Genomic DNA, 13,672 nt, shown 5'->3' with positions numbered 1-13,672 from the left:
CGATCTCGGCTCACTGCAAGCTCCGCCTCCCGGTTCCCGCCATTCTCCCGCCTCAGCCTCCGAGTAGCTGGACTACAGGCGCCCGCCACTGCGCCCGGCTAGTTTTTTGTATTTTTTAGTAGAGACGGGGTTTCACCGTGTTAGCCAGGAGGGTCTCGATCTCCTGACCTCGTGATCCGCCCGCCTCGGCCTCCCAAAGTGCTGGGATTACAGGCTTGAGCCACCGCGCCCGGCCTTTGCCAAATATTTTCAAAGCCACTAAAACTAGAATATAATAATTGATCTGGGCAATTTTAGAAATTCCTTCCTGACACTTATAAATACTCTAAGTACAGTCATGTGCTGCTTAAAAACGAGGATACATTCTAAGAAATGAGTCAGGCAACTTTGTCGCTGTATAGACCATCACAGAGTGTCCTTACACAAACCTACATAATTGTATAGCCTACTCCTAGGCTACATGGTACAGCCTATGGCTCCTAGGCTACAAACCTACACAGCCTGTTACTATACTGAATAATACATACAACAGTGACACAATGGTAAGTATTTGTGTATCTAAATGTAGATAAACATAGAAAAAGTACAGCAAAAGTACAGCATTATAATCCTGACTCCATCATCTATCTATACGCAGTCCATGACTGACTGAAATATCACTACGTGGCACACAAGACTGTATACAAGAAGAACACAATTTCCTGGCATATTACAGCTTTTAGGTGAACTTGTTTATATTAACAATGACCTCTCTAAGACATAAAGAAGTCAAGAATGGACTCCTGATTTTTACTACATTAACTGCTTGGTCATGAAAGTTCACCATTACCAGCCTACCACCAAAAACCATTGCAGAAAACAAAGAGTAGATGATAAAAATATATCAAAAACTGATGATGACATATATTTCTCTAGGTAATATTATTTTTCATAAAACAAATGTGTTCCACATCTAAAGTAATTCATAATTCATAGGTTTGAATTATTAAAATAATCATTATATATTCAAGTTTCTCTCCACCCTACAATGACCTTCCATCACGCTAACAGTAATTTTTAGTAAATGCTTTGCACTAAAGAAAATGCAGCAAGATACTATCAAATATCACCAACAAATGATTGTTAAAATATGTCAATATTTACATTCAAGAATGTATATCGGAACCAGGCACGGTGGCCCACACCTGTAATCCCAGCACTTTGGGAGGCCGAGGTGGGTGGATCGCTTGAGGCCAGTAGTTCAAGACCATCCCGGCCAACTTGGTGAAATCCCATCTCTACTAAAATACAAAAATTAGCCAGGTGTGGTGGCAGGCGCCTGTAATCCCAGCTACTCGGGAGGCTGAGATAGGAGAATCGCTTGAACCCGGGAGGTAGAGGCTGCAGTGGGCCCAGATGGCACCACTGCACTCCAGCCTGGGTGACAGAGTGAGACCCTGTCTCAAAAAAAAAAAAAATGTATATCAAGTAGAATTTAGTATCTCAAGCACCACTGCTTAGACAAAGGGGAAAAAGGCTGGACGCTGTCGCTCACTCCTGTAATCCCAGCACTTTGGAAGGCCAAGGCAGGTGGATCACCTGAGATCAGGAGTTCGAGGCAAGCCTGGCCAACATGGTGAAACCCCATCTCTACCAAAAAAAAAAAAAAAAAAAAAAAACACACACAAAAATTAGCTGGGTGGGGTGGCCCGTGCGTGTAATCCCAGCTACTCAGGAGGCTGAGGCAGGAGAATCACTGGAACCCGGAGGCAGAGGTTGCAGTGAGCCGAGATCGCGCCACTGCACTCCAGCCTGAGCAGCTAAGTGAGACTCCGTCTCAAAAAAAAAAAAAAAAAAAAAAGATAAAGAGAGAAAAAAACTCAGTGCCTTTTGCACTTCTCCTCTAACCTTCTTTTAAAATCACATTTTATCACTGTGTATAATACACGATCTCCAAGGGACTGCCAACATTTTTATTGCTTTTGTTTGTCTCCACATCTAGAGAACACTGGTCTACCTGCTCGCTCTCTTCACCTAGCTACCGGGATTCAGACACACAGCACAGAGGTCTGCTGTTAGGCAAGAAGCCACCACACAGAGCTTGGAGACTGGCTGGCCAAGATGTCACTATCTGGGGGCAAAGCTCAGGCTGCTGCTGAAGGGGCTCTGAGAAAAGGAACAACTCATCATAATCTCATGATAAAACAAGCCAACCTTTTAAATACAAATTTCAGACACATTACAGTACTCTTTTTAGCTATGCAAACTCACTTAACTGGAGTTCATAACTTTTTTTCTCTACTTTTTAATTTTACTAAGTCTAAATCAGAGATTGGCAAACTTTTTCTGTAAAGAGCCAGGCATTAATTATTTTAGGCTTTGTAAGCCACACAGTCTCTATGGCAACCACTCAACTCTGTCCATATAGCACCAAAGCTGCTACAGATGACAGATAAATGAATGAACATAGCTGTGTTCCAGTAAAACGGTATTCATAAAACAGGTGAAGGGTTGATTTAGCCCTTGGGCAGTAGTCTGCTTTGACAATCCCTGATCTAGATCATCTGAGCAAATGTGCTGTTAAAAAATTCCAAATTAAAAAGAAGGGGGGAAAAAGCCAGGTCCATGTTGTTTTAAACAGAAGCCCTAAATAAAGGCTATCAGTCATATTATAACATGAGCTGAGTCACAAAAACGAAGCAATGTATCTGCGAAAGAAAATATATACAAGAAAGAGTGTATCATCGGCCGGGCGCGGTGGCTCAAGCCTGTAATCCCAGCACTTTGGGAGGCCGAGACGGGCGGATCACGAGGTCAGGAGATCGAGACCATCCTGGCTAACACAGTGAAACCCCGTCTCTACTAAAAATACAAAAAACTAGCCGGGCGAGATGGCGGGCGCCTGTAGTCCCAGCTACTTGGGAGGCTGAGGCAGGAGAATGGCGTAAACCCGGGAGGCGGAGCTTGCAGTGAGCTGAGATCCGGCCACTGCACTCCAGCCCGGGCGACAGAGCGAGACTCCGCCTCAAAAAAAAAAAAAAAAAAAAAAAAGAGTGTATCATCTAAGCCCTAGCTCTCCCCTATCCTTAAGCAATTCTCTCCCTAACCCCCAAAAGCAATAAATTAGGGTAATGTGATTCTTTTTACAGTTTTTTCTTTTCTCTGCTACCATTAGTCACTGATTGCTAATATCCCAAAAGTTGTCAGTATATAACTTTTTCAGGGTTGACTGAAGCAGTCATGCATTTTTGACGGTGGTGAGTGTAACACACTAGAAATTCTCTCTTGAAAGTTCAATGTGATTACGGCAAACAGAAAAGACTATCGATTTCTATCTTCTCAACAAGACTTAGCATAAGCAACCTTACATGTGACAGTCAAGTCAAAGATTTGTTACTAGATGCTCAGAGAGTAAGTATTCCATTTTCATACATATAAGTTTACTAAGTTATGATGCTAAGCAGGTAGGCCACAATGCCCAGACAACTTCAGATAACACTAGATGAATAGCAACTACTAAATTACAACATAACCTGGTGTTGTTCGACCTATTCTTGTATTCATGAGAACTGCTACTGAAACTCAATGACCTGTGAATGTTTGATATAACAGAAGCCTGGCTCCCCCAGTAAAAATCCCCAATAGAACAGTAATAATTCAAACACTACAAATCTAAATCCTCCGGGATTCAATCTCCTGTACACTGAAGTTTCAATTCAACAAACACGCATTAAGTGATGTGCAAAGAACAAGAAATGAGGTGAGGTGCTGGGAAAGCAGTGTGAATGGGCCTTTAAAGAGCTCGCACTCTGTTAGAAGAGACGTTTAAGCCAAGGATTACAACACAGTGTGGTGCTTCAATATCAAAAGTATGTGTACCCTCACAAATAAATATGAAAACATCTCATAATAGGCATATAAACATAATAGGCAACTCATAAAAGAATACACATGGTCAATAGATCAAACCCATTGTTTGCCTATGCAATCGGTGTATATTAAAAAGCTCATAATATCCACCGTTGGTGGGAGGTGTGAGAAAATGGCCATTCTTATGCTCTTACTGGACCACATTTCTACAGAATAATCTGAAAAGCTGGTCATTTAAAGCCGTTTAAAACTGTATATTCTTTGACTTCGAAATTCTATCGGTTTCAGTGAGTGGATAAACTAATTTTGCTAACCAACGGAACATAATTCAATTTTAGGAAAATGGTAACTTTGGTTTAACAGTATAAATTTCAGACTCCTACAAGATACCCAAAGGGAACTGTCTAGTAGGCAGTTGGACATATATAATAATTAGCATTTACTCATGGTGTTTGCTATGTTTGCTCATCTTATACATAATTTCATTTAATCTCTCCAAAATTCAAAGCCATCTGTATACATTGGCAGGACCAAGATTCAAACACAGCTCTTAACCCAAAGCTGTTAGTCAATATTCGATTCATGGTCCATGGGTTTGACACCTGGCAGAAAGGTCCAAGATAGAAATACACATTTGCAAGTTTATCTTTTGTTCACTCATTCATTCAGCAGAAATTTATTAGGTACCTAAGGTTGGATCTAAGAATACCAAGAAAGTAAAGTTAACTTTCTTATCCTTAGGGACACAAAACAGAGATAGGCATGAAAACAAAAAATTGCAGTATGATACGACAGTGATAATAGAAATACAAAAGAGGAATAATACTAATCCCCTTTAAAAGAGAGAGTAGTCAACTCTGCATCAGAGACAGAGTCATCAAGGAAGGTTCTAAGAAAGGAAGACAGTGCTTGGCCATGATTTTGAAGGATGAGTGGAAAAAAAAAATCCCCCAAGTGGACAGAAGAAGGAGGTAAGGAATTTGATTCCAGAAGAACACTGAAGATGAAGCGTCACCCAAAACAGCATGGTCAGTACAAAGAAATACATGTGAGTCACCACAGTGATAAATGGACAGTGCCCTTCTCTAACCCCCATCCTCTGCTCCTCCAGATGCTGCAAAAAAGGACAGAGGAAATATAAAGCCTGCCATTCTCTTGAACTGCATTTCCCAAAGAGGTCCACTCCTCTAACCTCCCCTCCAAACTGAGAACTGGAAAGGGACTAGGCAGCCTCCCTTGTCAATGAGAAGCAGTGGTGTAGCGACACTCTCCAAAACAGCTTCCCAACAGCATCACTATCTACCACCTCACCCAGCCTTTGGTTTTCTTCATGGCCTTTATTTACTACTAAAATTCCATCATCTATTCATTCTTTTCCTTGTCTATTGCCTTTCTCCGTCATTAGACTATTCATTAGACTATAAGCTCCAGGAAGGCATGGGATGGGCCTTGTCTATTCTATTCTATTCACCACTGTGGTTTTCTTTGTTTTTTTGCTTTTTGTTTGAGACAGGGTCTTTTGAGACAGGGTCAGGCTGTAAGTGGAATGGTGTGACCATGGCCCACTGCAGCCTCACCCTCCTGGGCTCAAGCAATCCTCTCGCCTCGGACCCCCAAGAAGTTGGGACTACAGGTGCTTGCCACCACACCTGGCTAATTTTATCATTTTTATTTTGTAAAGACAAGGTCTCACTATATTGCCCAGTCTGGTCTCAAACTCCTGGGTTCAAGGGATCCTCCCACCTCAGCCTCTCAAAGTGCAAGAATTACCATCATGAGTCATCCTGCCCACTGTATCTTGAAGAACACTTGCCGCAGGAAGACACTCCACAAATCCTTGCTGAATGAATGAACGCTATTTCACCTTACCCAACATACAGCATTATGGTTATTTTAAACCTAAAACTCCCATCAAAATAATATTTCACTTTTATCAGGTAATACTTTCTGGAACATTTCACATATTTTCATGGTCTAATGAAATTTTCTAATGCTCTAAATAGCATCCCTATGCCCTCTATTTTTTCACCACAACAAATATTTAAAACAAAATCTGTCTCCAAAATTCACAATTAAGAAATTTAACTCCGCTCTATACCCACTCCAATATTTCATTAGAGTATCTTTGGACCAAAGAGAACAAGGTAACAATTTTAGATAAAATGGTATGCCAACTACAAACTGATGTACCGCTTCAGTGAAACACACATCAAGAAAAACAGAAGGAAGTTATTCTATACTTAACGAAAAACTCCAAGTCCTGCTAATAAAACAAAAATATCTCAGGTAGGAAAAAAAATGATAACACATGACAATGCTAAGGAGGTCACCATTTTTTAGGAATTAGTATCACTGATAATAGTAAACTCATAGAGACCAGGTCTTGCCAAGACTGTATGTGATATAAAATGCTTGGTAAAATGTTTGGCAAGCTCCTAGAAGGTGTTTATCCAACTGGCCATTTCACTTTGGGTTTATTTTGAGCAACTTTCAGGCTACTTGTGTCACAGGATGATTTTTCCCTGGTATTTTAGGCCTTTTTTTTTTTGAGACAGAGTCTCGTTCTGTTGCCCAGGCTGGAGTGCGGTGGAGCAATCTCGGCTCACTGCAACCTCTGCCTCCTGGGTTCAAGCGATTCTCATGCCTCAGCCTCCTGAGTAGCTGGGATTACAGGCACGCACTATCACACCCAGCTAATTTTTGTATTTTTTAGTAGAGACGGAGTTTCGCCATGTTGATCCACCCACCTTGGCCTTCCAAAGTGCCGGGATTACAGGCGTGAGCCACCACGCCCAGCCGCATTTTAGGCTTTAAAAGGATACAGGAAACTAGTACTGCAAGCTTAGCAGTGCCATTATTGAACTGATTAAAATTTTTGACACAAACTGTAAATCAGGCAAAATGCAACCTCAAAGGTTCAAATATTATGAAAAATATTTACTGTTACTATGAATCTATTTCAAGACCAATGAAGGCTGAAGTTAGACCTAACTGTTGCCTTGCCAAATCCTTTCTCAATATAAATGCCATGTAAAATTACACAATGGATTTACTCTAACCCTTTTTACATGGGAGTTACAAAAAGAAGCCTTTAAACCCCTCTAGGGATAAATTTACTTTCCTCAGCCAAGTGTTAACAGCAATAAATGGAGGATTTACATGTAATCCCTAAAAGCAAATAGGCAGAAATTACCAACCATGCTATGACTTTTTAACTAAGCATTTTATTTAATCCCACTTGTATAACAGGACAATTTAAAGGGTGCCAGTTCTAAAAATATGAGATGCAAAAGCAAAATAGTGTCCCTAATATTTTAAAGCAAATTTTCTAGGATTGTATATTCAAACAAATGTGGGCTGGTTTTGGTTTTTTTTCAGAGTACTCACTAGGAATGACTAAACACCTATTCAATCAATACTGCCATTTCTTAAAAATAACAGATATCTGAAAACTTTTTTCAAAGTCAATGTATAAGCGATGTCCTTTCAAAATAGATACAAATGAACATTACACTAAGAAAATGGATTTATTCATAGGCTAATAACAGTATAATAAATGAGCTACATGGTAAGAGTCTCTTTGTGTTAACTGCTCATTGGTGGCCCACATCCTAGAACTGTATTTCCAGGATTCCATCAGCATCTGGTTAATGAGATCTATTTCTCTGGTAAGTATTCTTTAGATAAATCAGACTATCAAAAACAGAATTCATATTATTGCAAACCATAATAGCTAGTTTGTGATTTGTAAGACCATGTTATTGATATCACAAATTAAAAAGAGATGTTCCATTGAGAAAAAGAGATCCCTTTACCCAACCATTCTAAAAATAAAACCAACATTTCTTCACACACAAACAAAATCAAGGTAGAAATATACAAGACTTCGACACAAAAAAATCTTATCAAAGGGTCAGCGTTTCAAGTTCTAAACTTGTTTTCACCGGTCAGTAACAGTTTAGTCTGCCAAATAGTAGGCCAAATGGCTGATGTCACTTACCTTCTTGTATTCCAGACTCGCGGAAAAATCAGGAGAAACCTGTTTACAAACAATCTGTGCCTTGAGCAGAGTTCTGCTACCTCCAAATAAACCCCTTTTAATTTCTGATCACACGATTCATAAGAGTTCAGCAAAAATAAGAAAAAAAAAACTACTAGCCAAATATACATAACCACTCTTCACATTCTGATGTAGTAAAAATGGTCACTTGCTAAAGCTTCTTTTCTTCAAGACATTCTCCTTTTTTGCCCCCTCTTCCTTCCACTTACTTCCCTGCTAAAGATTTCAGTCAGTATTATTCAGATAACCAGTATACTTTAGTCAAGAAAACGGCTTTCTGAAGAAACTGAGCACAGTGCTATTCTGGAATAAAATCCCCCTGGGCTCTGATTAGAAGTGTAATACTCCTGCCCATGTACAACCTGTCGCACCTGCCACCAGCCCGGAAGGCCGGGACTACCACGGAACCTGTTTCCAGCGTTCGACACCTCCTGCAAAACATCACTTACTGTGCCAGGCATATGACTTCTCTCATTCTTCCCATTCTGAGAGCTGCCATTTTTTAGCTTCTTTTTCTTTTTTGCTGTTTCTTTGTGCTCTTTCTGTTTGTTTTGCACTTCAATAAGAACAGAAATAAAGCTGTTTTTCACTTCCTTTTCAAACTCCAGTTCATCTCGTAAAGCCAACTGCTGCACCAGCTCCTCAGAGTACTCCTTAATGGCAGTCTCGATTTCTTCTAGGATTTCATTTAACTCAGACACTGAGAGCCTTTTCACTCCTAGGACCAAAAACAAAATACAGCAGATATTAAGACAAAAACGTTTCAAGGAAGCAAAGCAGAGCAGTCACTAGGAATAACTAAACACCTATGTAATCAATGCCAAAGAGCAAAAATTATATTCCAAGCAATTAAATTGACTGTGTGTGATCTCAGAATTCTAAAACTTCTGGAGGGCAGGTCTGAGTAGCAGTAAGTGGGCAGGTGAGTCACTTCTCAGCTTGCTGGGAAGAAAGTCTAACGAAAGTTTTTACTTGTGCAAATAAATCATTCCATGAATAATACTTCAGTCAAGACTGTGAAGGCTTGTACATGGAAAAGAACAAACACAAAAGCAGAGGCAAAGTACAGAATCCACCTGCTGACAAGAAACTGCAAGACGTTCAGCAGGGTTCTGGGATATCTCTGAACAGGAAAGGAGTTGATCTGAAAGAATTAAACTAAATACATAATTACATACACCCCAATCTGTGAATTTTGTTGAAAATTGGTGATATGGTTTATATCTGTGTCCCCACTCAAATCTCATATTGAAATGTAATCCCCAGTGTTGGAGGTGGGGCTTGCTGGGAGGTCACTGGATCATGAGGGCAATTTCTAACAGTTTAGTACCATTCCCCTGGTGCTGTTCTCATAACAGAGTTCTCATGAGACCTGGTTGTTTAAAAGCGTGTGGCACCTCCACCAGGCCCCCTTCCTCCTGCTCCAGCCATGTGAAGATGCCTGCTCTGGCTTTGCCTCCTACCATGAGTAAAAGCTCCCTGAGGCCTCCCCAGAAGCAGGTGCTGCCAGGCTTCCTATATAGCCTGCGGAACCATTAGCCAATTAAACCTCTTTTCATATAAATTACCCAGTTTTAGGCATTTCTTTGTAGCAGTGCAAGAATGTACTACAACAACTGGGAAGACAAAGGGGAACAATATTCCCTGAAACCCCATTTCAGTCTTTTCTCAGCACTTCTCCCCATGTGAGAGATAGGACACTGTTAAAGTCCCAACCCACAGGGCCTCAGAATGTGGAGAGGGGGTCTTTGAAGAGGTAAATTAAGGTTAAATGAGGGCATTAGGATGGGCCCTAACCCAGTATGACCGGTATTCTTATAAAATAGGGTGACCAGAACACAGAAGAAAGACCATGTGAAGACATAGGGAGAAGGCAGCCATCTGCATGCCAAGGAGAGGCCTCTGAAAAAAACCAAACCTGCCAACACCTTGATCTCAGACTTCTGGACTCCAGAACTGTAAGAATACAAATTCCTGTGGTTTAAGCCACCCACCCTGTGGTACTTTGTTCTGGCAGCCCTAGCAAACCAATACAGATTTCAGTATCTATATCAAGTATCAGGACTGTGTTTGGGAGTCAGGACCTTAACACCATTTAGCCCGTATCTACAGAAGCATGGTCAAATCAGGCCATCTGAAAGACTTTGGTCTGTCTGACCATCTGTATGTTGAAGTCATACAACCAGCGTTCTTTAGGTAACTAAGCTTTGGACTGGGCATGCCATAAAGATAAAACTAGGTGACAACACAGGTTGAGCAGATACAGACTCTGTCACTGCCTACTCAAGGAGGAGACCGGTCATATGGCAATGATTAGATACACACCTTCCTTCCAACCGGTCTCAGGCTCTTCACAGGCTGGTTATAGTTATTCAGAAATTTTTCATGAAAATCAACTGTAGAGTTTCTAGAATTAATTATTCTCATATATGTCAAACAGATCCATGGTTCCCAAAATTCTTCACAGTAACACATAAGACTATTTGTATAGACAGGAATTGCATTTGACAAAGAATTACTGAATATCTATTCTACACTTCAAATATGATGGGGTTTGTTATAGACTCAATCGTGTCCTCTCCAGATTCATGTGTTGATGTCCTAACCCCTACTACCTCAGAATGTTACAGTATTTGGAGATATGGTCTTTAATGACATTAAAATAAGGTCATTAGGATAGACTCTAATTCAATATGATTGCTGTCCTTATAAGAGGAAATTTGGGGCCGAGCATGGTGGCTCACGCCTGTAATGGCAGCACTTTGGAAGGCTGAGGCAGGTGGATCATGAGGTCAGGAGTTCGAGACCAGCCTGGCCAACATGGCAAAACTCTGTCTCTACTAAAAATATAAAAATTAGCCAGGCGTGGTGGTGGGCACCTGTAATCCTAGCTACTTGAGAGGCTGACACAGGAGAATTGCTTGAACTCAGGAGGCAGAGGTTACAGTGAGCCAAGATCACGCCACTTCATTCCAGCTTGGGCCAAAAAGTGAAACTCCATCTCAACAACAACAACAGAAAAGCAAATCTGGACACAGACACAAACAGAAGGAGGATTAAATCAAAGCTTTCTGGAGATGATTATACTATATATTTGATATAGACAAAAAGCACAGAAATCATTAATTTAAGCAGCCTCCCTTACTCTCTTCATAACTGCTGGTACTAGACCTCTTAAGAGTTTGAATTTCCTGGGAAAGCATTGAAAGTCGATCTGACTGTGTAGGGGTTTCATCATCTTCTGGGTCCGGTGATTCCTGCATCATTTCTTCAATTTCTTCAATAACCTTCGAAAACATACATACCACTGTTAATCAAATAAACAAAAGGAAAATGATCTAGCTGGAACACGGTGCTCACCTAAGGCACCCAGAGCAGAAATGCACTGAATTCTCCATTAACCAATGATGTTCAGGTGTGGATGCTCTGAATAATCAAAATCTTGATTGTAGGAGTGAACATGGTTTATCAAGAAAAAATTACAATATACTAAACACAAACCTAAATAGAGTTGAATTTACTGTGTCCATCATGGTTCAGAAGGCCCTAACATGTCTTGCAAAGTCTAGGAAATCATGCTACAAACACATAATAATTTACTTCAGACACACCAGAACCAGTTCATAGAGTAATCGTTAGAAGAAAGCAAATAACAGAAAATTTACCATAGACATCTAAGTGCTCAATTTAAACGTATCTCATCAAACATTCTGACATAAAATTTAGAAAATACAATAGTACAAAAAAAGTATATATAAATGGGAAATTACCTCCACGACAGCAAAATATTCTTTCGACAGCAGAAAAATTTTATATATTAATTCAATGAAAAATAAAGGGATTTTTTGAATTACTTAAAAAGTAGAAGTCCAAAGAGAAAAATGCTGTGAAAAGCAGAAAAACTTCAGAAATACAATTTGCCTTGAAACAATGATCTACTGTCTAGTACAGTGCTGCTCAAATCTTACGACAGTATCTTGCCCTGTTCCAGATTCTAAAAGTTGAGAAGGATATAGAACTCAGCGAAAATGTAAAGGAAAGCCAGGAAAATTACTCAACAGTTAGAAAAAAGGACCTAAAGGTAAAAAAAAAAAATTAAATACAATTAAATGAAAGAGTAAGACATCATGAGCATATTTACCATGCTTCATGAATTAAAAGTTTAACAGGTAACATTTCCACCAAGGAAAAATAAAGGCAAATCTGAAGGAGATGGGATTATGTTAATTAAATAAGAGTCTCCAAAACAGGCAATATAATATGGCACAATGAGTCATTCAAGGATCCTACAGAATCTGTTATTCTAACTCTTAAAAACAGGGAGAGTTTATGGTATTAGGCAGGTCAGTGAGGGGACAATGAATTCTCAAGGTCGTGTCTATCCCTAGATTACCTTCTATCTCAAAACAACCCTCCAACCTACTATTACCTTGCTTTTTTAAGCACCACATTCTTTCCATGCCTAGAACAATTCAACCACAAATATGACTAAGGAGGATCCAAATAACACAATTTTAATGTAAATTTTTAATGTACTCCTCCCAAGCTCGCCATAATGTATCTCCTTACTGACCTTGTCTTTCCAGCCTAAAAATAGAGTGTGGTAGAATTCACAGTCCAAGTAGCCATGGAACATTTTATTTCAGGAAGAAGTTCTGGCATCACATTTCAACAATACAACAGAGGTGGGAAGAGTATTCAGAAAATGAGAAAGCTGATTCGACTGGTTTTAAGTGAATACGGGGTTGACCTTATTAGCACATTCCACGGGAATAATGCTCACTTCTTTCTGGGGCACACAATATGTTACTTTAATACATGCGAATGCTTTTTACCGAGGGTTTCGAAGATACTAAATAATTTCTACACAGATACTTTACAGTTTGTCCGTGTTTGGGTAAATCTAAAGGAACAAGGAAATTCACAATATTTTTCTGGTTTGGGGTTAAGCAATAAGCTTTCCTTGGTACCTTGCTATACTCTTCAACAAGGCCTATGTTGGAAATCTTCCCAACTCACATAATCCCTTCTGCTTCAGGTCACAAATACTTATTTTTCTCTGTGGAAGAGTTAACTATTAAGCCTGTATAACCAGAAAAAAATAGGAAAGATAAGTAAACCAACAGCCATCATTTACTGTCACAAGAAGAAGCCATTTTTCAGCTCTAGAGTCTCCTTTCCTTGCGTTGCTGAGTATCTCCTCTATACCTGGTCTGCCGTGAAGAGGGGCTCATCACTAACACAGGAGACGATGATTGAGTGCATATCCAGCTGTTCTCTCAGCTCTTCATCATCTGACGTATCAAAGAGCAAACTGTCACTTACCTAAAAACAAAAATACCCACCATTAAAAGCAGGACATCCTGATCAAAACAAAGTTAACAGCTCTGAGTAAAAGAGGCTGCAGAGAAAAGCAACTATTGAGAGCTTTCCCTCGAGAGGGAGAAATTATTACAATCACTCTGTACTAGGCAATGAGTACATATTCATCTTGAACAGAAATGAGAAGAATGTAGAATAAATATGAAATCGCTAAGATGCTGCATAAGGCTGCTATAAAAGCTGACAGATATGCAGAAAAAATACAGTATTCGTTAGCAAGTCATAGGGAATTTACAGTGAATAGAAGGGAGAATATGGGTAGGTTTAGCAATCAACAGTAAGACTGGTAGACGTTAACATTCTAAAGAAAACATAAAAGTTAGTTACTTGCAAACTAACTTCTAATATTTGAGTAAAAGATGATCAACTCCCTGAAAGGCG

General features: G+C 39.7%; 1 protein-coding gene across 2 annotated transcripts in view; it reads right to left on the bottom strand.

The window, feature by feature from the left end:
• Positions 1-13,672, bottom strand: part of FEZ2 (fasciculation and elongation protein zeta 2) — a 46,555-nt gene that overhangs the window by 18,000 nt on the left and 14,883 nt on the right. For both annotated transcript variants that reach the window (XM_033176056.1, XM_033176057.1), the window contains exons 3-5: positions 13,118-13,234; positions 11,055-11,196; positions 8,359-8,627 (exon numbers count right to left, since the gene is read on the bottom strand). In XM_033176056.1, coding sequence (XP_033031947.1) covers positions 8,359-8,627; positions 11,055-11,196; positions 13,118-13,234 — 528 coding nt within the window. The remainder of the gene's footprint in view (positions 1-8,358; positions 8,628-11,054; positions 11,197-13,117; positions 13,235-13,672) is intronic.

Source organism: Trachypithecus francoisi, unplaced genomic scaffold (assembly GCF_009764315.1).
Source record: "Trachypithecus francoisi isolate TF-2019V2 unplaced genomic scaffold, Tfra_2.0 Lachesis_group17, whole genome shotgun sequence".
Taxonomy (NCBI): domain Eukaryota; kingdom Metazoa; phylum Chordata; class Mammalia; order Primates; family Cercopithecidae; genus Trachypithecus; species Trachypithecus francoisi.
Note: the sequence above shows the minus strand (reverse complement) of the source record. Positions and strands in the feature narration are given on the sequence as shown.